Source organism: Rousettus aegyptiacus, unplaced genomic scaffold (genome assembly GCF_014176215.1).
Source record: "Rousettus aegyptiacus isolate mRouAeg1 unplaced genomic scaffold, mRouAeg1.p scaffold_m13_p_1, whole genome shotgun sequence".
Classification (NCBI taxonomy): domain Eukaryota; kingdom Metazoa; phylum Chordata; class Mammalia; order Chiroptera; family Pteropodidae; genus Rousettus; species Rousettus aegyptiacus.
Genome location: NW_023416284.1, coordinates 144,114,885 through 144,139,948, shown reverse-complemented (window position 1 = coordinate 144,139,948; position 25,064 = coordinate 144,114,885). Strand labels below are relative to the sequence as shown.

At 32.4% G+C, this 25,064-nt stretch overlaps 1 protein-coding gene across 1 annotated transcript in view; it reads left to right on the top strand.

The window, feature by feature from the left end:
• SEC63 (SEC63 homolog, protein translocation regulator) overlaps positions 1-25,064 on the top strand; it is a 53,008-nt gene that overhangs the window by 13,266 nt on the left and 14,678 nt on the right. Inside the window, exons 2-14 of the mRNA XM_016160207.2 lie at positions 2,378-2,477; positions 5,852-5,966; positions 7,591-7,703; positions 11,205-11,266; positions 11,857-11,915; positions 13,431-13,481; positions 14,462-14,570; positions 16,577-16,671; positions 16,769-16,901; positions 18,157-18,249; positions 19,025-19,179; positions 20,495-20,642; positions 23,137-23,219. Coding sequence (XP_016015693.1) covers positions 2,378-2,477; positions 5,852-5,966; positions 7,591-7,703; positions 11,205-11,266; positions 11,857-11,915; positions 13,431-13,481; positions 14,462-14,570; positions 16,577-16,671; positions 16,769-16,901; positions 18,157-18,249; positions 19,025-19,179; positions 20,495-20,642; positions 23,137-23,219 — 1,316 coding nt within the window. The remainder of the gene's footprint in view (positions 1-2,377; positions 2,478-5,851; positions 5,967-7,590; positions 7,704-11,204; positions 11,267-11,856; positions 11,916-13,430; positions 13,482-14,461; positions 14,571-16,576; positions 16,672-16,768; positions 16,902-18,156; positions 18,250-19,024; positions 19,180-20,494; positions 20,643-23,136; positions 23,220-25,064) is intronic.

Below are 25,064 nucleotides of genomic sequence, written 5' to 3'. Positions count from 1 at the left end.
ATCTTAGGCAGGAATTTCACAAAACTAATTCTAGGTTCTTCTCACTGTATTTTGTTATTGTGTAATTGCACTTTGTTCCATTGCTGGTGATGTTCACTGATAACCTAATGTGGTAAATGCATAAGTTTTATGTATTAGTTTCCTATTGCTGTTGTAACAAATTACTACAACTTTAGTGGCTTCATACAACACAAACATTCTTTTATAGTTTTGAGTGCCAGAAGTCCAAAATTTGTTTCACTGGGCTAGTCATACTTTTGGCAGGGTTGTTTCTTTCTGGAGGGTCTAAAGTAGAATCTTTTTCCTTGCTTTATCCAGATTCTAGAGGTAGCTTGTATTCCTTGGCTTGTGTCCTCCCTCCATCTTTGGAGAATATCTCTCCAGCCTCTACTTCCATTGTCATATCACCTTCTCTGTCTTTGACACCCTCCTCATCTCCTTCTTATAAGAACCCTTGTGATTATATTGGGCCCACCAGATAATCTAGGATAACCTCCTTATCTCAAGATCTTTAATTTAGTCATATTGCTAAAGTTCATTTTTCCATGTAAATTAATATATTCACTGGTTCTGGGTATTCAGATGTGGACATCTTGGTGTGTGTGTGTGGGCAGGTGGTGGGGGCAGTTAACTTATCCTACCATACTTCTCCACTGTAAAATCTTTTTTTTTTCCTGTTGTGATATTTTTTGTGGGAAGATAACTTGGATCCCTGGTTCTTGTTAGTGGAGAATGGTATTTAGAAGCCAAGATCTAGGTACTAGGTGTGTTCAATCCTCTTGATATCCCTGTTTCTAGAGCTAGGAAGTATGAATGTATGTGTATAGATCTACACCTATATTTCTATATTAGTTCATACTGATCTCTTAAATTTAAATCCAACACCCCAGGATTCACTTCTGTTTTCTATTTTTCATATATATATAACCCTTCTTTGATAGTGAAAAACTGATTCTAGTTATTCTTAATATATGAACTTATTTGATCAGTCCCACTACATACTAACCTCTTCTGGCACCACCCCCTTTCTTGCTTGGATTCTTTATCACACCTGGTTCTTGTACCTCCTGTCACATAGCTTTCCCATGTGGATGCTTTCCTCAAAGTATGGTGGTGACAGGGTAGTTGGACTTCTTACGTGATGGCTTTGGATCATTCTGTTATATGCAAAGTTCTTTTACTTGACATCTCATTTCAAGACTGTTGTTTTGTAGTTTTTTAATATGAAAAAAATTATATTTAGTATTAGCCAGCTGGACTCAGTTTAGATGATCTCAGTTTTGTTGTCAGCATCCAAAGCACTTATACATACATTGTCAGGAGCCATTTAAACATATGCCTTTTTCTCTCTATCAAGCCTCAGCAAGAGTTGACCTTGGCCATGTCATTGCCATAGAGCTTCTCCACAGTCTGTTTGATCTGGTGTTTATTGGCCTTGACATTTACAGTGAACACAAGCATGCTTGTCTCATGTTTTCTTCATGGCTGACTTCAGTGCTAAGAGGGAACCTGATGCATGGTATAGTGGTCAAGCTTGTGGCTCTTTTGAGGAAATTTGAGCTGCCTTTGGAGTGTCTTGGGCCACCAGAAGGTGGATAACATACAGATCTTTTTGTGTTGTGTGTGCCTGTGGATGCCTTTTAGTACTCCCTTCTTGACCTTTCGACCCTTTGTTCTGGCTTTGGGAGGGGCAGGGGCTTTCCTTTCTTACTTTGCTTTCTGTGCCCCATCTTCGTGAAAAGATTTTATTAAGTTGGGAGTTATTCAAACCAAGTGATTGTAGTTTTATTGTAGTTAAACAATATATGATATTGTGGTTTTGGTTTAATTACTTTTTAATTGGATTACAGATTTTTACTGGGAACTAAAATGATACTTTTTGTCATAACTCCTATATGAATCTATTTTAACTTCGTATGGGTTTGGGTAACATTTCTAATTTAACATAATTTTCATGTTTGAAGATTAGCATTTCCGCTAAGCTTCCTTAATAAACCAGATGTTTCAACTATTTTATATTTTTTTGTTCTTTCTATAGCAGAAGGGAAAGGAAGAGAGAATTTCTCAGAAATTACCAAATATGTGACTAAATATTTTGGATTCAAGTCAGTTTTTGCTTTTTTCAATTAGAAGTTATTTAAGTCTCACATGAAAAATAGTTCCTTGGTAGTTGAATAAAATTTTCCAGGTTGTTTGTTCTAAGTGGCAGAAAATTTGACCTATCTTGTGAATTTTTCTTAAAGGTTATTTAAGTAGGCAGTACTGTCCTGTTCCATTAAAATATTAGCATGGTATGAAGGTTGGTATGGTATTAACTATGGTTTTGCCTTCCCTGTGGTAAATGATTTAACTTATTACCTTATTTTTTTTTCGACAGAGCAAATTCGATTAAAGAACATCAGAAAAGTATATGGAAGATGTATGTGGTATCGTTTACGATTGTTAAAACCCCAGCCAAATATTATTCCTACAGTAAAGTAAGTAATTGGTTTTAATTAAAAAAAATACCTAGTGCTTACTTTTTTGCTAGGTATCGTCTAAAGTAGGGGTATAGTAATGAATAAAAAGCGTCTGTGAAGAAATTGTGGCCTTAGTAGGGGTAAGATGTGAATAGTAAATTTGAGAGCTGTCTGAACAAAGTGATTTATAAGTTCAGAGGAGAGTGCCCATCTGACTCAGAGGAGGAGGGGAGAAAAAAGTCAAATCTTAAAGAAAGTCCTGTGCATCTTATATCAGGATATGAATTTTATCTTTAAGACTATGAGGGAATCTTTAAAAGATCATCAAAAGCAGGGAGTTAACATGATCAGGTATGCACTTCATGGTGATAATTAAAGTTTATTGAGCACATACTGTATGCCAGGTGCTGTGCTAGGGCTTTGTATATGTGATCTCACATATAAGTTAGTTTTATAATTTCATAGTAGATGTTTTTCCTTTTTCTCAGATGAGGAAACTGAGACTGTCGACGTAAGAAATGTCCAAACCTGTATAAAATTTTTAAAAGAGTTTATTTGAGCTGAACTGATGGCATATGCCAAGGGAGCAAGATCTCAAATTCTCTGGAGAGTAGCAGTTTGCAGCTTCTTTTGTGCATTTGAAATTAAGGAGGGTATGCAAAGAAGATTATGTGGAGGTGGGAAAGAGCAAAGCAAGAATTACAGTATAGGATGGTTAAAAAAATTTTGTGCTCTCTTGAGGGCAGTTATGGCTTATTTCAAATGTCTTAATTTAGATGCTTAATCTAGTGGCTTGTTTAAGGAAAAGATAACCTTTTAACTTAAAAGTTACAGGCCTGGGGAGTGACTTCCCACCATGACCTGTCCAGTTAGGAATTTATGATAAGATCACCTTGTAAGGTAACTTTCCACAGAACCCCTTTTTTCATCCACAAGGCTAAAAAATGAGTCAGCTTGACCACGGTTGTGCAGCTAAAAGTGGCGGAGTGGGGACCTAGTCACCCTTTGTTTTGGCAAGTGTGTCTGCTTAAACCAGCCCTTGTAGCATGTTTGATTACCGCAGGGCTATCTGATTTTGTGAGACTGTGGGATATGCTGGTTTAGACCCTACGCTTTAGACCTTATTCCAAGTCAATTCTGAGCTAATAGACGAAACAGGAAGTTAGAGCGCCATAGTTGGAGGACTGTATCTTTAAATTACCTGCATTTATTTATTATCCAGTAGATAGGAGGGAAAGACTTAACAGAGGAAATTAGTGAAAGTAGAACCAGTTATGTTTTAATCTTGGTTTTGATGATGATAATAGTTTTCAACATATCTATGTGTGTAACTTCATTAGCTTTAAATAGTTTTTAAACCTTGACTGTGCCTGGTTTAGTTCCTTTGTAGAGGGAGGGAAATCTTGGCTTTGGAGTTCTTCAATGATAGGAAACTAAAAAACAAAATTAGTGTTTACAAGAGAAGTTTATTGGTTATTGCTTCTCATTTTAAATTAAACCTTTATGAGACAGTAAGGCAAATGTTTTTGGCCTCCCAATCACTTTTGGGCTTTGGTCAACACTTTGTGGATATTTGAACCTGTTTTCAAGGAAAAAACCCCAACTCTGTGAAGGTCTCAGTGGTTTATAAACTGATTTATTTAACTATAAGTACAGATTAAAGTATATTTAAGTAAGAAAGAGTTACTTAGATACTGGTGACAATTTGGATAAGGTCAGAAACTATAAAAGCCTTTTTGCTGCTTAAAGCTGAAGCATTCTTTCAAAATTAAGCAGTCATTGTATAATACTCTGATTTCCGAACATTGCTTCCAAAACGACGTTTAATGTATGCTTTAAAAAACAAAAAGGCTTCATAAGTTAATTAATTACTGAAACTATACTGAAAATGCTTATCTTTTTAGAAGAACCAAATATGCTTTTAAAAAAAATTTGTTACAGAGCATGATAGAATTCATTATGTTTCCACCTTTGCTTTGGTTCTCTGGGAAGTTAGAGCAGTTTTATTGGTTGTAGTTTTCATCAGCCTGGGGGTTCTATCATGAGCCTTTCCTCTCCATGGCCACACGTAAAGCGTCTAACAAGGGGTGTAGCATATTCTAGGTGTTTTATTTCCTTTCCCTTCTACTCATGTTTGCTTTTAAATCTTATTTTAGTGGTTTTCAATTTTACCTCTATCTTTGTTTTCTGTCCTTTGTTAGCCCGTTGTAGAGTTTGCAAAAGAAAATGTGGAGTTATTAATTTGTGTAGGAATAAAGTGTATTTTCATGTGTTCTTTATCATATTGAAGGTATTAGCAAACTTCGGGTTTGAGTTAAAAATTACTATTTTGAATTCGTTCATTAAGTAAGTAGTCACTGTGCGGCTATATTGTATGTGTCAGGTAATATTAAATGCTAATATACAAATAGACATGGTTCAACCAACAGTCGGGGATTCTGGCAAGTAATGATAATCGAGTTCTAGATAGAGCTGTGAGAGGGATGCCGTGAAAGAGCAGGACTCTTAACTCTGGCTCTAGGCTTCTCAGAGAAGGCTTCCCTGAGTAAGGGAGGGAGGTACAAGCTGAAATTTGGGCAAACAGTTACTATAATAGCCAGTAGCTAACATGAATTGTTTACTATCTGTGAGGCACTTTCTAGGTGTTTTACATACCTAATTTCCTTTATTCTCAAACTTACCTTAAAAGTTGGAAATTGAGTTGTAAAAGTCTAAGCAACCTGGCAAGATCTCTCAGTTAATAAGTGGTGAAGCTGGGATTTGACCTCACGAAGTTTTTGTTCTAGAGCCTATGTTCCTAACCACCTCTCCCTAGATAGACAGGTAAAAATGTTACATTTCGTGGCTCTCTTTGTTTATTTAATTAGTTTCCTGTGAATGGTTTATTTAATTTATTCCCTATAAATGGACATTTAGATTGTTTCCAGAGTTTTACTATTGTAAATAAGGCTATTTATTCATCTTTGTTCGACTGACTCATTTTTAAAAAATATTTTATCTCACTAAAATTGTTATTGCAAGGTTAAGAGCAACTCTTTCTTACCTTAAATGGTTTACTGAATATTTAGTATTAATATATTTTGATCAAATGTGATAGTCCAAGAAGTTAATAAATTGAATTAACTTCTGTACTTAAAATTTTGCAAATAGTAACAGAAAATATTATATGCCAGGTATACTGTACAAGATTCTAGAGAATTCAAAGGTGAAAAAGACACTGTCCTTGCTGTAACAGGAGTTTAAAACCCAGTGATTGTAGAATTTGAGTCAATAGCATAGTAGTATGAGACCACTTTAGATTGTTTTATGCCTTGATCTTGCCATAATAACTCTTAAAGGAAAAATCATATAGATACATTTATTTATACTTCACTTATCTTTTTCCTAAACAGGAAAATAGTTCTGCTTGCAGGATGGGCATTGTTCTTATTCCTTGCATACAAAGTTTCCAAAACAGACCGAGAATATCAAGAATACAATCCTTATGAAGTATTAAATTTGGATCCCGTAAGTAGTATTTTTATATAATGCACATTAGTTTAATGATCCCATGAAAATGCTATAGGTCCATATCCTAAAAGAAATTAGGCTGTACCTAAAAAAATCAGACTTCATCCATTAAATTTTTTATTAAAGACATCTAATCCATTATTATTCTAATGTACATATATTTTTTAAGCTATATATGTTTGCCATCCTATTAAGGATTGATTCGTAATTGCTAAAATATAAGAATATTTGAAGATGAGATGAGAAGTTAGTGAGTGAGTATATTTTTAAAAAACATGTAAGATTGGTTTAATGCAAAGTTAAAACTGGGAGGCTCATATATGTTAGTCAGATGATAAAAGTCTTATTACTCTGTGTTAGTTAACACTAAGACAGTATATTAAGTCTTTATGTCTTATGAAGAACTGGTGTCATTGTCTTAGAAATTCAGGTTAATCTTGGGTATACCTGTTGGATGATCTCTTGATCGAACCTAATCGATGGGTCCCAACAGAAAATTAGTCTTCTAGGTATTGTCAGTGGAAGTTAGAACTTAAATGAATGTAGAAAATAAGGCATGGAAAATTTGTATTTTGGTGGAGCCCCGTAACTTCTTAATAGTTAAGCTGAATCTAGTACTCTTTCCATTTTCCCCCCAAGCCACTTTCTTTTACTTCTTTTACTTCTAGTCTCTGCTTAGTAGATGGCTTGATCCAGAGATTTATATAATACAAAGTAAGGATTGTGTTTATCTTCCAGTTTTCTGCTTTGTGGAAGAAAAGTTTGCATATCATTCGATTTTTCTTATTGCGATGATCATGGTCATCAAGAGAGATGTTAAAGATTAAAAAGATTGAGGGCAATTTAATGCTATTAAAAGTCAATATGAAAAATTTATTAATAGAAATTAAGTCTAGGGAACAAATAAGGTAAACTTATTATGTAGTTACTTAATATGAAAATATCGACAAGCAGATGAAACTATATTCTTCAGATTATTTCTTAGAAAGGAAGTTAACCTTTGACTTGAGGATTTTTTTCAGCCAGACTTAATTTACTGTGATCATTCTTTGATATTTAAATGTCACTATCTTTTTATTTATTTAAATAAAAGTTGACCCTTGAACAGTGTGAGGTTGGAGCACATATCCTGCTCAGTCTAAAATTCAAGTATGACTTTTGACTCTATAGTCAGCCCTTGGCATCTGCAGTTCAAATGGAAAACAGTATTTTTGATCTGTGGTTGGGAAACAGCAGGTGAGAATGTAAAAATACTGTTTTCAATCTGCAGTTTGTTGAATCTGGATGTGAAACCAGGGGTTACCAAAAAAATCTATGTATAAATGGACCTGCGCAGTTCAAATCTATGTTGTTCAAGGGTCAACAGTATATGGTTTCATTCTCATATTGGTGCCTAGTGTACCGCACGGCTCATAGTAGGTGCTCAATAAAATAAATATATTGGACAAAATATATTTTATTTAAAAAGTACGTGGGGTGTAATTTATGGGACAAAATATATAAAATAAAAATTTCCTCTTTCTGAAAATATTGAGTAGTTCATATTTTAAGTTCAAAATGAGATAGATTTTGTTTTTACAGCATTGTGCTTATTTTTATTAAGACAAGCTTTTCTTTTTAGGGGGCAACAGTAGCAGAAATTAAGAAACAGTATCGTTTGCTGTCACTTAAATATCATCCAGATAAAGGAGGTGATGAAGTTATGTTCATGAGGATAGCAAAAGCTTATGCAGCGTAAGTATAGAATCCATTACACATTTTTAAGAAATAGTAAAGATAGTTTTCTATTTGAATAAAATTTTGAGTAAAATAGTTGTCATACACTTTTATTAAATGCTGACCTCATATCTTGAGTCTGTCATTTATAGAATTACCTGGCAACCCTAAAGCGGTAATCTAACTAAACCTTAATTTTAAGTCACTTAGAGTAGTGCTTTTGCTATATGAAGTTGGTTAAATTAAGCAGTAAGTGATATGTCGAGCTATTTCCTAAGCACCTTGATTAGAAGAGTAAGAGATAAAAGTTAGCTAGTACTTTTAGAACCCATGATAGATATATCTCCACACAGCTCATTCGTTGAATTAAAGAGTAAAGTACAGACAAGATGTCTGTTTTTCAAGGACTCAGTAATATGTAATTTTGTGGGTCAATTTTAAGAATATAGTAAATAGGATACTCAGGTATAATAGTGAATGGTAAGTGGCATGTAAATGACAGAAGTTTGGGAAATGTTGTTATACTCATTTTTGCACTTAATGAAAGTATGTTGACTATCTCCTCTCTCCACTTTTCTTGTGGACTGCTTGTTATCCATGTGAATATTATTCTGTAATAAAGCAGTGCCTTCAGGAGCTTCTGCAGTGCGTACTTTATTTTCTTTTCTGCACAGCAGATGTCCTCCAAATTGCTGCCTTTCAGGTGGTGTCACCTTTTCCCTTTTTTAAAATTGTGTCTCCTTCAAGCATTTACTTTTCTTGCATAGCATTGCAGTGCCTTAGTTGCTGTCTTCAGGTAATTTAAGAAAAACAAGATTTCTAGAGGACATCAGATAGCCAAGATTATTTAATTAGTAGTTTTAATTTTAGAGCTTTTGGTACAGTATTTTTTCCCCTTCATTTTTTAGGTATTGTAACATTTTCAAGTTCTCAGGTTACTGGAAATCTGACTCTTTATGACATATAGTCACTATTTGAAAAAGTACAGAAGAATAATACATAGCCTTTGTTTTTGATTGAGATATAGAATGGTTTGTATGTAAAATGTTGATGGTCTCTTAGACAAAAGAAGAAGTAAATGATTATGGGACCCAGACTTTGATTTCTTTCAACTTGTGCAAGTACAGCTAAATTAAAGGTGTGCATTTTACTAAATATAAGTTCTAGCTGATTGCATTGAAGCTCCCATCTTCTGTATATGTCTGGCAGTCTAAGTATAACTCAAGCAACTTTTGGAATGCAGTTATAGGCTTTGATATACAAAATTTTTTAGAATTTGCATTGCTTATTTAGGATATTTTCTCTTCCCTTATTTGCCCATTCTGATAAACTAACTGGGTCATTCCTATCTCGTCACACTAGATTTTAACTTAAAGGAAAGGAGGTCTGAGGAGCTAGATCAGCTATTGAATTCTCTGGTTTAGTCTTCTGGATATAGTTGGAATTTGGCTTTCAGGTGTAAAACCTATCTTTAAGGTACTTTACAACAAGTGAGCAGCAGAGATGTTACCTTAAAGCTATTTTAATTTTTAAAAACTTGTTTTTATGTGTTTGTACATCTGACCATGGAATTTAGCTCTACAAAGGGTCACTCATATAATTTAGTGAGAGCATTCTTGATCAGTATTTATAATCTGAGGTCCCTGAAATTGTGTGCAGAATTTATGTGTTTCTGTGAATGTGTATCTTTTCCAGAGCAAAAGAGACATGGATTTTATTAGATTCATAGTTGGGTTTATGATACAACCTTCTGCTCCCAAAGTTAAGGGATAAAATCATGTTTAGGAAACTTGATACTTACTGAATTTTTAATAATTAGCATCATTGGTCTTTTTTTAAGTTGTTTTATGTGAATTAACAAATCACATAGCTTTTAAGTACTTTGAGTCTTAGGAATGGTATTATACTAAAGCACTAATAAAAAAATCAGTTGTGTTTTTACTCTGACTTCTAAAAGTTGATTTCTTTAATTCTATTGAGTATCCAGTATTGTGCCTGTCACACAGCAGTTGTACAAGTTGGTTTAATGAATGAGTTAATGGATTGTAATCAAGTGTGTCAAGTGTTTCTATAATGTGAGCTGTGCTTTATTTTGCAAAATTTGAGGGTATTGTAGAGAGAGCAGAGCAGTTTATTGTGCTGCCATAAACAGAAAGGCAGAAGGGGACAGAGGTATTCATTTGGGGCAGAAGAATTTTATTAGAAGACAGAATATTGAGAGAAACCATAGCTTAAGTTCTGGGAGAACAGACAATTGTATAGGTTAACCAGGGCAGAATTTTTTGAGAAACATCCCTCCCTTAGCAGAAAAGGATCTTAGCACCACTTCTTATTAACTTGCAATTTCTCTAATAATGCTTTACATTGACTCTTTTATTTTCCTGTGGCCTCAGTTCAAATTGTGTAAGCAGAGTTAAAATTAAATAAGGATTAAGATATCAAGGTACTTATTTTCAAAAATGACCAAACTGATAAGTTTAAAAATATTTTCAAATTGTTGAAAAGTTTCACTATTTTAAAAAGGTACTTTTGCATTCTCTCAACCTGGAACTTGGTTGAATAGAACCTTTATTGTATCTTAAATGCATATGTTTGGGGAAATAGAAATGTCTAAAATTAGATTTGGACATAAACACTCTTTTGCCAACTGCTGTACAAGAATGCCTTCCTTATTAAATTATTGGTTATTTTGTGTGTGTGTGTCTGCCTGGTCTCCTTAACAACATTGTAAAGTTTTTGCAGGAATTAAAATTTTCTTTTAATGTTTTCTTAACATTTATTCTGGGACCCGAAATAAAACAACTCTTTCTCCTTTCCTTGAGCCATTGCCCAAGTCAGAGGTTATATTTATATTTAGGTTTTTGGTATTTTTTTTTTTTTTTTAAATCACTCTCTCACTTTCATATTGGACTGGGTTAGGAAGCTGTTGCTTTAACAGGTCTTTTCCTAGTCCTGTTGGCAGTTGGTTTAGGAGAAAACTGATCTCAGCACAATGCAAATGACTTTTTCCACAGCAATGGAGTTTTCTAGGTGTTTTTCTTTTTTTTCTTTGAGAATGTGGTTCCAGTTTTGGAGGGATTATTATCACTAACTTGGTATTAAGTTAAGTTTAGGAAATAGGTATATATCGTTCTTAAAGTATGAACATGCTCATTGAAGAACTTTTGGAAAATGTATGAGCATATAAGAAAGAGAAGGTTACCTGTAATCTTCTCTGTCATCTCAAGAAATGTGTTAATCTTTAAAGTTTCATCTCAGTTTCAACTGGTTGAACTTGAGGACCCATGGGCCAACCAGGAATTTGTATCAAGGCTAATTAATAGTTGGCATTTTCTGTTAATGCAGAATTCCTTTCTCCCCTCTCCCTGCTTTTTTCCTAATTTCAGAGAGGCTTTTCTTGATTCTCTGAAATTAACATCTTTAAGAAATGAGTTTGTTGGTTAATGGAGATTGTATATATGAGTATGTATTTTTAAAATGGGGCTCTATAATTGTTAAACTTTGTTCTTTTGGTGCTAGTTTAACTGATGAAGAGTCTCGAAAAAATTGGGAAGAGTTTGGAAATCCAGATGGACCTCAAGGTGTGGTAAATTATTAAAAAGTACTGGGGATATGACGTATATTTTGAAAATATTAACTAAATTGAAAAGAACATTTAGATTTTCTTACTTTATAAATAGGAAAATTACAACCACATGGAGTTAAAGCAGTTTTACAAATTGAGTTCCCTTTAATTTTTACATATTTTTCTTTCTAGAGACTAGCTTGGAAAATAGAACTTCAATTGATTTATGAGAAAAGTAGTCACTGTCATGCATCATTTCCAGTTAGAAGTTGATAAAAATTGGATAGAAAAAATCTTTTTCTTTGCTGACTTTAAACATTTTTTTTCATATTTTATAGTGTTTATATAAACTCAATAAATATAAAAGAATTTAGATTTTCTAGGAAGAAGGAATTCATTTACTTAGTTTGAGGTTTTTTTCTTTTTTCCTTCTGGAAAAATTTAGTTTCAGATATAAATGATATCCATTAACTTTTGTGTAATGGAAACACACATAATATGATGATTTTTCTCAAAAACTTTTTCAGGGGTGGGGGACAAAATTTTGAGATATAAAAAAATCAAACTGAAAGTGGAGACGTTTCAGAAATATTCTTCCTATTTTAGCCACAAGCTTTGGAATTGCCCTGCCAGCTTGGATAGTTGACCAGAAAAACTCAATTTTGGTGAGTGCATTTAATAAGATACATTATAATGCGTTTGATATATCTTGTTAATATAAAGAGAGCTTATTCAATAGAATACTGGTATGCTGTGTTTAATTTAACTGTGTATTGTGAAACTGGACATAAGGGAGAAAAGAATTGGTTCCTATTAACTAGGCTGCTGGTTTGGGGTAGTGTGTTCTAAATGTAGTTTTAAAACCTTAAAATTGTGACAGTTTTCTTTTGAAGACAGTTTCAGATTGGATCCTACCTTTGGTTTGAGAAATTACTGTTTTTTATGGTACCCATATTTATCCTAAGTAGTGCTCAAAATTTAAATTATCCTTCATTTCACATTTACCCAGGCTAAATTAATTTTTTATGTATACTAATTAATATATTCCATGCAGTACTTCTAGAGGCAGTAGGATATCAGACTTTAATAAATTATAGAATTTAAAACATTAGAAATTATTTTAATCTATTGTTAAGAAATAGGTGATTTTCTACTGTTTTGAAAATAATTAGGAGCTATCTTTGAATCAATAAAAAATAAAATCTATGTAGTTTATAAGTTGTTTTGAAATGATACTTTTAATGTTATAGCAGATTAATTTATCTTTAAGGATATGTGGTTGCTGTATATAAATGTGTTGATCATGCTTAGGGTCACTCTGGGAGTACTAGAGAAGAGAAAGATAGTTAGCTACCAGAATTGGGATCAAGCAGTAGGAGAAAAATCTAAGACCAGCTAACTTCAAACAGAAAATTATGAAGTTGGCTCCTTGATATTTAGGCAGAGGAGCCAGTCAGGGTTCTATCATTTATTTCCAAGGCACCAACCACTTGCCAGGGTGGTTTTTTGTTTTGTTTTTTAATTTGTTTGTTTGTTTTGGAACTATTTTATTTAAATAACTAAAAACAATTAGATGTTCAGAAGCAGTGTACAATGGGAAAAAATCAAACCAGTTACTTTATCATGTATTCCCCCTTCACAACGAAAGCAAAAAAAAAAAAAGAAGGCTTTCTGTTTTAAGGGAAAAGTCAGAAGAATAGGCCAATAGATTTTTCATCTCCATAATAACATAAACAGCTACAAGAAATCTAATTGTAATAAGAGAAATTGGATGTTGGCTTGCACATATCAACTGTGGATATACAAGTACTTGTTTGGCTGGTGTTGCCTAGAGAGCAAACTAAAAGGTAATTTATTATGGTATAAAAGAGCATAGGTTCTAGAGCTGGATTGTCAATTCTGGCTCCATTATGTGACCTAGGACAAGCCATGTAACCTAGATATACTGTGGTTTCTCTATCTACAAAAAACAAAACAAAACAAAACAAAAAATAATAATAATAATAATAATAATAATAATAATGGTACCTTCCTTGTAGAGTTTCAAAATAGGATTAAATAAAATAATACATGAGGAGTGCTTTTAATAGTGCCTTCCCCTTGTAAGCCTCAAGATAATATTCATGGTTGTTATAATTTGCCTTATGAAGGCTATGATCTTTTTCTCTTTTCAATTCTAGGTTTTACTTGTATATGGATTGGCATTCATGGTTATCCTTCCTGTTGTTGTGGTAAGTTCTAGCTCTTTTTAATAACATTTTTTTTTTGGAAAGGGAATTGGTAGAATACTTTGGAGTCTCCCTATGAGATTATAATTTGTATTAGAATATAATCCATTGATCCTTGAATTTTTAAGAATATTTTTTAAAATAAACTTATTTAAATTAGTTTCAAGTATACAATAAATGGTTGGACATCTCTATTGTTCATAAAATGACTCCCTCAATTGCTTAAGAATCTTATATTCAGCTATACGTCAGAGATCTTCTACAGATGACATCACTTGAGAGTATTAAGTCTATCTTCTCCCAATCCAAAAGTTACACACAGCTGAAATAATACAGATGTATTTAAATGAGTTTAAAATGAAAGTCTTCCTTCACCACCTCCCTCAATGCTTTTTCTCTGTCAGAGATAATCAATCACTGCTTAAAAACACCTGCGTAGTACCTCAGTATGGAGATACCAGAAAGTTTATGATTTACCGTTTGTTACTTTTATGACTGGTAGTATTCTTTCAGTACCTGAGCCTATTTGTGAGGTTAATAATTAACCTGTCTTGCCTTCTTCATAGGATTATTATGTAAGGATCTAATTGTATGGAATGTTAATAAAAGTTGTACATCAGATGAAAAATTGCTCCTACACTTATTTATCAAATGTTTATTGAAGACATACTATGTGTCAAGAACCAGTTTGTTGCTTTTAGTAATGGGTGGTTTTATTCCTGTTTGTCTCCAAATAATTTCAAGCTGAAACTTAATCATATATATGTAGTGAGTAGGTTGGTGTTTAGGCATCAGGCAATATAAATATTGGCTAAATAATTCATATTAATAATTAGAAATATGTAACAAAGGCATTTAATCTGAAGTTCAGGTATTATTGGTTTATGAACATTTCAAAAATTTGACTGTAAACATTTGACATCAAACAACATTTTTATTACAGTTTTCGTGCTTTTTCTTGTTTAATTTTATTTGTGTTTTAGGGCTCTTGGTGGTATCGCTCAATACGCTATAGTGGAGATCAAATTCTAATACGTACAACACAGATTTATACATATTTTGTTTATAAAACACGAAATATGGATATGAAACGTAAGTAAATTTAAGTACTTGCGACATTAAATTATTTTCTGTGTCATTTATGTGGGGTCGATATACATTCAGCTGGAGAAATTCCATTTTACAGTTTTATAAATAATCAGTTTATATAACTAAATCTAGAGGAAACACCCTTTATCACATTTCCTGATATATATTTCTGTTATTCCCATTTACTCAGCTACGTGTGTATGTATTTTTTCAGAAATTATATGGTAAAGCTTCGTGTGGGCTAATTTTTCTTGAGTATTTGTGTGGCAGGCCTTGTTAGGGACTATATATGTTTTAACTCATTTAATCTTTGCCAGGCTCCCATAAGTGCTGTTTTAAAGCACATTTTATAGATGAGGAAACTGAATCCAAGGATACACAGTAAGTGATAGAGCCGAGATCGAACATTGAACCCAGGCAATCTGGTTCCTGAGCCATAACCAGAACATTATACTGTATTAATTATAGTAAAATAAGTAGAGTTCCTAGGTGTATGTTGAAAGAAAATTGCCGGAATATTTCATTGCCAGAATTTTGTTTCAAAATTTCTTAAGAAAAAAAGATTACCATCTTAAATACTTTCTTTGCTTTCATAAAACTAACTGTAAATTTTGTCCCTGGGATATATAATATTGCCATTCAGAATTATGGCTCTGTAGAAATCATAGACATCCCTCTTTCCCTCCTTAAATTAAAAAAAAAAAAAAAAAAAGATATGTGTTAAATTGTGATTCACTGGAGAATGCATCTTTTTTCTAAACTTAAATCGACTTTTCTGTATTTTGGATTTGCCATTTTTACTAACTTTCTTGGTGACCAGAAAGAGACTCCTCAGGATCATGGCTGTGTTAATAGATCTTATATTTCTGAGGCATGAGCACATTTTTATTTCTGAGGAACAAGTGAATGTTACTTTCCCTCATGTACATGTCACTTTTTTTAATGCTGGATTGAAATATTAATATAGAACTTAATCCCTTATGAAAATGTTCTATGTTTATAATGTGCTTTAATGTGTTTTTTGCATCAGTAATCTTGATTTCTGTTTTATTTCTGAAGGTGGTACTTAGCCTTATACAATTCTATTAAAAAAATATATCGTTTAGCTGCTAAGTTTGGTTATGTCTCCTTGGTTACTTTAGCATTGGCACCATCTAAATAGCTGTCTTAGGAACAGTTTTGTTTTTTTTTTAACATTTGAAGGTAATCATATAGCTCGCACATATTACTGTGTATCAGGCACATATGAAGAAACAGGCCCATTGAAGACTATTGTCTAGGTCATTTAGCTAGTAAGCAAAAATTCCAGGGTCTACACGCTTAATCACTATAACTATCCTGCTTTTTGTGAATATATTGCATGTATTTTTCTGCTATAAGGTGAGATTAATTACTATAGTGCCAGTCATTAAAGAGCTTGTATAGGCTAACAAGAGTAATGCTAATATATGTGGCTGCAAATTATGTGTATTTCAAGGAACAGTAGTCCCACAAAAACCTCCAGAGTTCCATAATAAAAATTTCTATAAGTGACGGTGTGTTTTAGTTTACTCAGGGCTCCAAGCACTCATGAAGAAACCTAAAACTATTTTTAACTATTTCTCAGCCATATTTAAACATAGAGCCCCTTTTTTTTCCACATAGCATTTATTAATATCACATGGAATATTTAACACTCTATAGAAAGTTTCTGTAGAACACATGCTTAGGTCTAGAAACAGATGCTATTTGAAGTTATTTTAATGCATTCACTTGCTTTGGGGCCCTTAATTTGATATTTATTTCTATACTTGTGATAGGTAATGTTGCCAATGTTCTAAAAAATGAGACTTTTTTTTTTTAATGAGAGAAATTAAATACTTGTTAGTAGCAGAGTTGAGATGATTTTTAAGCATTGTGTGTGATTGGAAAACTGCCTCACTATAAGATTAATGAAGTTATCATAGGAAGAGAAATTAATAGATGAGCAAATATATTTATTTACCTTCATATTTCTTTTGTTTTCTTAGGTCTTATCATGGTTTTGGCTGGAGCTTCTGAATTTGACCCTCAGTATAATAAAGATGCCACAAGCAGACCAACAGATAATATTCTAATACCTCAGGTTAGGCCTATCTCCGAAATTCCTTAATAAGCATTTAATTATTAAAATTAATGTTTTTTAAGTGTGTATTTTTGAATAATTATTTTATTTATTCTAGCTAATCAGAGAAATTGGCAGCATTAATTTAAAGAAGAATGAGCCTCCACTTACCTGCCCATATAGCCTGAAGGCCAGAGTTCTTTTACTGTCTCATCTTGCTAGAATGAAAATTCCTGAGACCCTTGAAGAAGGTATCTGTGATTCTACTATCTGTAGGGTTTTAGTGGTATAAAAGGAGCGGATTTAATTAGACCTTATGGTGCAGTATTTTTGTTCAAATAATTGCTCAAGGACCTTTTAAAAAGAAATCTATATGCTACTTAATTATTTCACAAATAATTAAGGTATGAAGAAGTCAGATGTTTTGTTAAATGTTAAAATTTAGTATTTCAAAGTAAGAAAATATGAGAAATATTTATTCATTTGCATCTAGTAATTCTTAATGACTTTAAAAAGGATTCTGTAAGCTTTTTGGGAGGGGAGAAAAAATGGATTTCACAGCAGATATCTCCATCAGTTCTTTGACTCCACCACAATCACCCTTCAGCAATGGTTACCAAGGAGTACTTGAAACCATCTATTCTAGTTAAATGAAAAGCAGTAGATTGAGACAACAGTGTTTCCAGGGATGGCATGAATTTGAGTGTCATCTCTTCACTTGCATTGTTTCCATTGAAGTTTTAAAAGAAGTCATTTTTAGGGACTAAATATTCTTTCCAAATGAAATTTCTCCTATCCCTTTTAAGCCAGTAATGCAGTCAAGGCCAATTGATGCTCAGTGATGATAGGATAGGGTACATATTATGATGGAATGAAGGAGGACTGTTTAGGCTTGTTAATTAGAGTTGCAAGTTAACGAGTAATTCTGTTCCTAATGTTCTGTGCAGATATGAACCATCTTTATTTTTATCAGTTATCTAAGAAATAGGAAATAAATATGTTTTTTTTAGGTTGAGTATTAACCCAATGGATGATCTTAATGGTTAGGTATTAAATGCAGTATAAATGAAAGAGTTGCTCTCTGTCCTCCCCCACCCCCCTTCTCTAAATTTAGTTAACAATCTCAGTTATAGTCTTTGATTTATCTGTAATTATACTTATAGAAATTTAGGTACACAAGAAGAAAATGTTTAAAGTTTTTGAATATAGTAAGATTAAGTTTAAGATTAGACTTTCTGAAAAAAAGGGGGGGAGGGATAATAAAACCCTACACCATAATACTAAAAATTTGCCTGTGATACATATAATCTGAGCTAGAGTTTGCTGACTGATTTTTGACATAGTGCTGCTGAAGAGACACTATTGGGTTCAACCTGTAAAATTCTGAGGTCATGTGAGATATTTGTAAGACAAAGTTAGTACTTGTCTTAGACTGCAGTTGATAAAGATGTTTTAACTATAAAAGTGGAATTTGTTTCAGGTTTTTTTTTTTTTATTGTTTCACAGATCAGCAATTTATGCTGAAAAAATGCCCTGCCCTACTTCAAGAAATGGTTAATGTAATCTGCCAGCTAATAATAATGGCACGGAGCCGTGAAGGTGAGAAAGAAATGTAATTAATTATGTACTTTTTCTTGCAAACATATGCAGATTACACTTCATAGTTTTATGATTTATGGGTACTTACTATATTTCTATCTATAAGTTGAATCAGCTTTCCCAGTTTTCTTCATGGTGTTTCTTATTTCTTTCCTTATATTTTCCATTATGTCAAGTGTTTATCACAACTTACTATGTTTTGAATTTAATTTTTTCATGTTTTATTGTTTGCAAAGATTTAAAATATCCTTTTCCTTCCTCTGAATATTTTTAGATTTAGGTTGTTCCTGCATTTTAACAATGATTTTGAAATCTTTAAGTGATGTAATGAAGAGTCATTCATTCATTCATTTGACATGTAGTGTTTTTTTGCATAAAGGAAAAAAGAATGAGAGAGTTTATGGTCAGTAAGGGAAAGGGAGACCTTTAAAAAAGGAGGTGGTAGTTGTGATTTGTTATCAGGGATGATTTCAGTTCTTGGCGTGGTGTCATTATGTTCTTGATACCGATATGTCCAACAATGTACTTATGTTTTTGGAGGTGATGCAAAGAATTTTTCTATTAAATCAGGTGGTTGTTGCTGGATAATGAGCACTTTTTTGTGTGTATATTTTGTATTTTATCCAATAACTTTTAAAGGAAAATCAACACTGAGATTTTAAAATTGGAGGGATTCATGATATTCATGTGAATCTTGTTTTTGTGATGAATTGTGTACTCCTGAGCATATAAAAAGTCCAGCTCTGTTTTTTCTTTTTCTCCTATTCTTTCTAAGAAAGGGAGTTCCGTGCTCCAACTTTGGCATCCCTAGAAAACTGCATGAAGCTTTCCCAGATGGCTGTGCAAGGCCTTCAGCAGTTTAAGTCTCCCCTTCTACAGCTCCCACACATTGAAGAGGACAATCTTAGAAGGGTTTCTAATCATAAAAAGGTAATTGTTTGCTACTTTGTATCAGTTTTAAGCAGTTTGTCATATCCCTTAAAGAAAACATGAATGAAAGTTTTCTAGAAAGGGTTACTGTGCATTTTTTTTTTTTTATTTAGAATGTCTTAAACATTTCTAAAACTATCCCTCAAGTGTTTCCGTTACTGTTTTCTTGATTAGGTAGCTGTTTTATAATATCTTACTACTGTAAGTGATTTTACTACTTTAGAGGTCAGTGCACTTTAACAGCTAACAATTTTTTTTCTTATGTTACTAAAAATAAATGTACTGAGTAAAAATGCAATGTGTATTTTCTAGTCATTTTATCTGTAACTTAAATGGTGGGCAGTGGTTTATTAGTTTAGTATGAACAAAGTAAGTATTCAAAAGTAAGTAGATCAAATAAAGAAAATTCTTCTTTCAAAACACAATTATAGTAAAGGCATGATAGTGAATCGTAAGACAGCAAAACTATGTATAAATGAAAACTTTGAGGAAATATGAGAAAAAAATGAAGGAAATTGTAATGTTGGTAGATTTTAAACATTATTTTGTATACATCAGGCAAAGTAGGCAGAAGATAGACATGAGATTTGATAGTATACTAAAGTAGAACTAATAAATTGTATACTAGAAATTTGCATCAGAGTTCTCTTTTCAGTAATTGTATTACTCTTATAAATTTGATATTTTAAGTCATAGTTAAAATTTTGAGAATCCAAAAGTCAGCATTTCACATGCCTCATGATATAATCTCTGTCTGAAAGTAAAAATTAATAACTATCACCAAATACCTGGAAATAAAAGAACACTCTCCTCTAAAGTATCCATTTAACTGAGATGATAGTATTGCAATAATAGATAGTTATATTTAGAAAATAACAAAAATGAGAATATGCCATAGTAAAACCTTTAGGGTGCAGGTGTAGTGGAACATAAATTCATATTCTTAAAGGTTTTTATCATTAAAATAGAAAATAGAGGTCAGCAAACTGAGCACATCAAATGACATTAGTTTTTGCTTGGGTCAAGATTCTATATGAATACTATTTTTTTCCTATAACTTCTTTTAAGTTTAAAAAATGGCGATGTATTAACTACGTAAATAAAAAATCCTAAATTTAAAGTTTCTTGGAGAAAAAGGCCATGAAATGCCATAAAGTTGTATTTTCTGCTTTGAAATGTATTATCTATCATCTTAACATTTTTCCAAAAAATGTTTTGGATTTTGTTTTAGTAAACATGCTAGTAATTTTCTTTTTACGAATAAAAAGTTTTATGACTTTAGAATTTATTTTTCTTTCTCTCTTTTTAAATTCAGTACAAAATTAAGACTATACAGGATTTGGTGAGTTTAAAAGAATCAGATCGTCACAATCTACTGCATTTCCTTGAAGATGAAAAATATGAAGAGGTTATGGCAGTCCTTGGGAGTTTCCCTTATGTGACTATGGACATAAAATCACAGGGTAAGTGGGAGGTTTTCCTCTTGAGCAATGCTGCTTCCCTTTTGGCAGATTGACTCTTGTATGTTTGGCACAAGGTTCTCAAAACACTTCATTTAATAACATACCTTGTAATTAGATTTTTCAGAACTATAGTTTATCAGATTTACTGTGATGGGAAATGATGTATATTTAATTGTTGTGCGAACACTGATAGAGCCCTACTTTTATTATCCTTATAAGGGGATTAAGTTTGAGGACTCTTCCTTTTTGTAGTTCAACTTTCAGGAATATCTAAGTTTTCAAAGAATGAAAGAGTTCCAGATGTAATAAAAGACATTTAAAATATATCTGTTGTTAGCATGAAAAACAAAGCTGTTTAGTTCTAAAATTAACTTAAAAAACCCAACCTATTTATGTTAATGAAGCCTTAAAAAATTACTGTATTCTGTACATTTCATTTGTTTTTCTTGACTTACCTTTATCTAGTGAAAAAGAGATTATTTTTCTGCCTACATAGTTGTCCTTTGAGTTTTCATTTTAATAGCTGAATAATAATATAGAATGGTTACAGAATTGGAGATTATCTGCTCTATTCCTTCATTGTGGCATTGTTCTGAGCTCTAACATTTACTAAGTTACTTTGTGGTAAGATTCTTGTGGGGCCAAGATACAAAGATGCATTAGGAATGTTTTCTGTTTTTAAAGGGTTTATAGTCTAGTTGAAGTAATAGGACATAAACCTAGGATTAAAAACACAGAAGCATAGGCAGGTGTTACGTGAATGACAAAGTTGTTATACATTTTGTTTAGTCAACAAATACTGCATGCCATATATTCTTCTGGGTGCTGGGGAAGCAGTGGTGAGTAGGACAATGCCTCTGCCTTATTGAATTTGCATTCTAATTGGAATTAGAAAGACTAGGGTGTTTGAGAAAGGAAGGTAAAGTGTAATTTGGTTGGAGTGTAAGAAATGTGTAGTGAAAGCCGCAGTTGCTTTGGTGGGGAGTTGGGATTTTTTAGTGAGTCCATGAGTTTTAAATATTAAAAATAATAATCTGAAAGCTTCACTTAAGAACATAACTAATTTAATCAGAAACTAAATATCTAGTTTGGGACTAAAGAGATACCATTTGATATAATCAAGGGTATTAAAATGTACATGCTGCTTAGAAAAATGAATGTTGGAGTGATTTTCTTATTTGATGTAAGAGTATTCAGTCTCACTTCAGAACATTATGATGTGTTTCAACCCATAGCATTTTTTATTGACAGTTTATTATTTTACATTTTTACAGTGCTATCCAAATGTGTAATATGAGTAATACAGTTTTTGGAGGGAGAGTAGAAGAATTAATTATAGAAGCAGGAAAGGGTCATCTGCATGATCCAGTGCCGGAAATGGTGGATCTCTTTTCCCACATCAGTAGAGACTATATAGAATCCCCTATAGGCTTTTCCTTACTTTAAAGCATCAAATGACAGACATTGTTATAGCTGTTAGTTCATATGCAGTGCTCATGCACATACAGCTTTGCAGTGTTGATGAATATATATTCCAGATTTGATGATTTACAATAATGGAGACTTCTAGGGTGAAGAAAGGATATTGTACCTTTTTTTTGATGCCCAGCTGTTGTGCCTTGCAACCAGTAATAGAGGATATATCAATTATAAATTGTTGGAGGCCATTTTCTTCCAACTGGTAGTATATTAGTGCAGACCAGAACAGTGTGCTAATCTAAACCTGTAAGCAGAAATATATAGTGAAGAAAATGCTTATAGATAAAATCGGTAGAAAAAAATGAATTATATCTACATTTGAATGGAAGATATGTTTGATCAGTTATATTAATTTTACTCATTAAACTTAATGTTAATTTATTTTAGTGTTATTCGTTTTAATGTTTATTTTATTATTAGATTTTTGGGGGTTTGTGTGGCAGACATAGTTTTAAAATAAACAATTGCAAAAATATATTTTAAATATAAAAATATTTTCAAGTACTTGCCTTAAAAAATCTCTTTAGTGTGGCTTAGAAGACTAGTTTTAATTATTTTATTCTGACAGGCATTAATCATACAGGTAAAGTCTTGTGAATATAAAGGTTTGTACAACTTAATAGACAGAAGCCTATTTTTATATCACTAGGAGAGAAAACTATGATATGGTAGTCCTTATATTATACTTTGTTTTAAAAAACCTGAGTTTGAAACTTGACAGTGCCATTATAGCCATTATGTGACCTCGTGAATCTCAGTTTCTCCTTTAAAGTAGAAATAATAATTCTTCATAGAGCTAGTTTAAAGATTAAATAAATACATTGTTGAAGGCATCTCCTGGAGAGCCTTATACAGACTAGACAGTCAGTATATTATTTTTTACCAAGTAAGTTTAAAATATAATATGTCTGAAATGCTAAAGTACCAAATTGATTTGGATAAGTCATTTTGCTGTTTGTGTTAACAAAGAACTTGATTTGTATTTTCTACTTAATTTTTTTTCTATTTTTTACAGTATTGGATGATGAAGACAGCAATAACATAACAGTAGGATCCCTAGTTACAGTGTTGGTTAAATTAACACGGCAAACTATGGCAGTAAGAAATCTATTTGTATTTTTATGCTTTAAGTTATATGTTAAGGTTTTCGTGTTTATTTTCTTATTTTAAGTTATACATTCTTAAGTTGAAACTATTGAGTAGCAAAATCTAATTTTGCAAGTTAGCTGTTTTGAAATTTTAAATTAATTTTCATAATTTTTCACACTAGTTTTCACACACAAAAAACCTTGGAAAATAGATTAATTCTTCATGTGGTGATTTGTTAAATCCCTATAAAACATTTTAATAACAGTGTGGATATAGTTCTTAAACTTTAAAGTGCTATATAGAGATTATTGTCGATTATTGTTGATAATTTCATCACCTGCTCCTTTTCAGTCAATTCTTTAGAGAATTTACTCTCTTTATTTTAAATTATTTTTATTTTTCATTTAAAAAATTTAAAAATTATAATGAAAATAACTTTTTTTCAATAATTACGTGAAAAATTCGTGTCACCTGAGAAAAGATTGAGGCAATGCCAGAAAGTATAGGAGGAAATGGACATCATTAATCATACCATTCTGATGGTCACCGCTTTAGGTAGCTTAATGCATGACAATCCATAGCGTTAAATGATATTTTTATCATATCCTCTTTATCTCACTGACCTCCCCCAGGAAACCATTTGTCAGCCCCCGATGACCAGAATTCAGTCTTGTGTATATCCTTTCATATCTTTCTCCAAGCTCATATTTACTGTCTGGACCTTTGCAGTGCATTTGTGTATATGTGCGCGCACACACGTGTCCGCGCGTACTTTTCTCATTCTTTTTTATTAAATCCAATCATGTTATATATGTTTCCGGCATCTAGTTTGTCTCAGTTGATATTACGCATTTATAGTACTTCCCAAATCACAACTCTAGTTGTAACTCGTTTTTAATAGCCTGGCATTTCAACTCAGTTTTTTCAACTAGTGGTAGATTTTAGCCTGTTCTGCACTGGGGTCTGTGAGCATCTGAAGAAGACATATGCTGCATTTAAACTCCATGTCTAAAACCTCTAGTAGGAAAAGCATATGTTGTAGTAGGACGTATCAAATCAAAGATGTTGATTTTATGGTAGCAAGTGGTAAGGAAGCATTTGTGTCACAGACTGGATAAGAGGTGCTTCCTAGGAGAAAAGGAAATGCTAAGCCAATGGCCACGATTGAGTGTAGAATCCAAATTTATACTACTCACATGCTTTTGGGTTCCCAGCTTGAGAAATGAACAAAAAATTGGCTTCGGGTTGTTGACAGACAGTCTGGGGGAATTGGTAGGAGAATAAACAAAACTGCCATGAAGGAAGGGAAAGAATCGAGTATTTGTCATCTGGTTCTTGTACAAGTTTTTATCATCCAGCTCTTGAGCTGTATGAGCTGTATCTTAGAGTAATTAAGCATTAAGAACTCTATAATAAATGAAGAAACAAAGCAGGGATGATAGAATTAGACTAGGGGTTGGCAAAGTTTTTCCGTAAAGGTCTAGTTAGTAAATATTTTAGGTGTTGTAGGCTATATAGTCTCTGTAGCAACTACTGAACTAACAAACAGGTGTGGTTGTGTTCCAATAAAACTGTTTAAAAAGTAGGCAGTGGTCCATAGTTTGTTGATCCTTGAATTAGGCTACTAGTATAGATTCTTCCTGGAATTTAAGTCCTAAATAATAGCCTCTGTACTGAATAGAAATGGATTGTATGGTGGGTGGATATGTCTTAAGGATATGTGGATTTTCTTGGTGTTCCTCTTAGTTACAGATCCAATGAGCAGTATCACTGACAATAATGAATAAACTAATATTGGTCTTTTGAAGTTTTAATTTTAGAAAATAATGTAAAATTTCAACCTCGTAACATTAT